Source organism: Sinocyclocheilus anshuiensis, unplaced genomic scaffold (assembly GCF_001515605.1).
Source record: "Sinocyclocheilus anshuiensis isolate Anshui unplaced genomic scaffold, SAMN03320099.WGS_v1.1 scaffold208, whole genome shotgun sequence".
Lineage (NCBI taxonomy): Eukaryota > Metazoa > Chordata > Actinopteri > Cypriniformes > Cyprinidae > Sinocyclocheilus > Sinocyclocheilus anshuiensis.
Genome location: NW_015557186.1, coordinates 274,500 through 275,575, shown reverse-complemented (window position 1 = coordinate 275,575; position 1,076 = coordinate 274,500). Strand labels below are relative to the sequence as shown.

At 34.9% G+C, this 1,076-nt stretch overlaps 1 protein-coding gene across 1 annotated transcript in view; it reads left to right on the top strand.

Moving 5' to 3' along the window:
- The window catches only part of LOC107678700 (ryanodine receptor 3), a 196,980-nt gene that overhangs the window by 65,065 nt on the left and 130,839 nt on the right, over window positions 1–1,076 (top strand). The window contains exons 17-18 of the mRNA XM_016474072.1: window positions 645–763; window positions 880–1,013. Of these exons, the coding sequence (XP_016329558.1) occupies window positions 645–763; window positions 880–1,013 (253 nt within the window). The remainder of the gene's footprint in view (window positions 1–644; window positions 764–879; window positions 1,014–1,076) is intronic.

The following is a 1,076-nucleotide window of genomic DNA, read 5'->3' as shown; positions in this document are numbered from 1 at the left end:
CGTGGCAGAGTCTTAACTTTGATAAAGAATATCTCTTTGGTTTTGAGACTTTAGTCTTTGGAACTTCAGGGATCTTATCTATGCACAATCAGCTTGTAACACTCCAAAGAGAAAGGAAAACTTGAAATCGCATCATATGACCCCTTTAACTATAGGTTTATGTTTTGTTAATTTATATTTTTTATAATTTTGTTTTATGATGATTAAATTTGTTTATTTATTTATGTATTTGTTCTTTTTAAATATAAATGTATTTATTTATTTATAAATAATATTTTTTATATATATGATGTTTATTTTATTTTTTAATTATGATGATTAAATATAAATTTTATTTGTATTAATATTTTAGTTTTTTTTTACTGTATTTTTGATCAAATAAATGCAGCTTTGGTGAGCAGAAGAGACTTCTTTTGAAAAATATGATAATAATAATCTCAGCTCTAGTGTAAATGACTTTTAAAAACACAATGGTATAACATGGTTTTATGATGGTAGTGTCAGGAAAAACATGGTATTTCTATGATTTCCATGGTATATTTCTGTGGTAATACCGCTGTTTAGACTATTATGAGAGTGTGTTGATCTGCATCTGCTCTGAACGGAAGTAAATCTTCCGCCCGGATCGTCTCTTGCTGTCTCAGGGATCTTGGAGGTTCTTCACTGTATTCTGATTGAAAGTCCAGAAGCTCTGAACATCATCCAGAGAGGACACATCAAGACAATCATCTCTCTGCTCTACAAACACGGACGCAACCACAAGGTCAGTCTGTCGCCTGCGACTGTACTCGAGGAGTTTGGGTTTAGTGTACAGTGGTTTTGGGAAGTCATCGTGTCTGTGTGTGTGTGTGTGTGTGCATGTCTGTGTGTGTGTGTCAGATCCTGGATGTCCTCTGCTCTCTGTGTGTGTGTAACGGAGTCGCTGTCAGAGCCAATCAGAACCTGATCTGTGATCACCTGATGCCCAGACGAGACTTGCTGCTGCAGACGCGATTGGTCAACGACGTCCAGAGGTCAGAGGTGTTCATAATGTGGAAAAAACAACAACAACAAAAATATATTTATTTATTTATGAT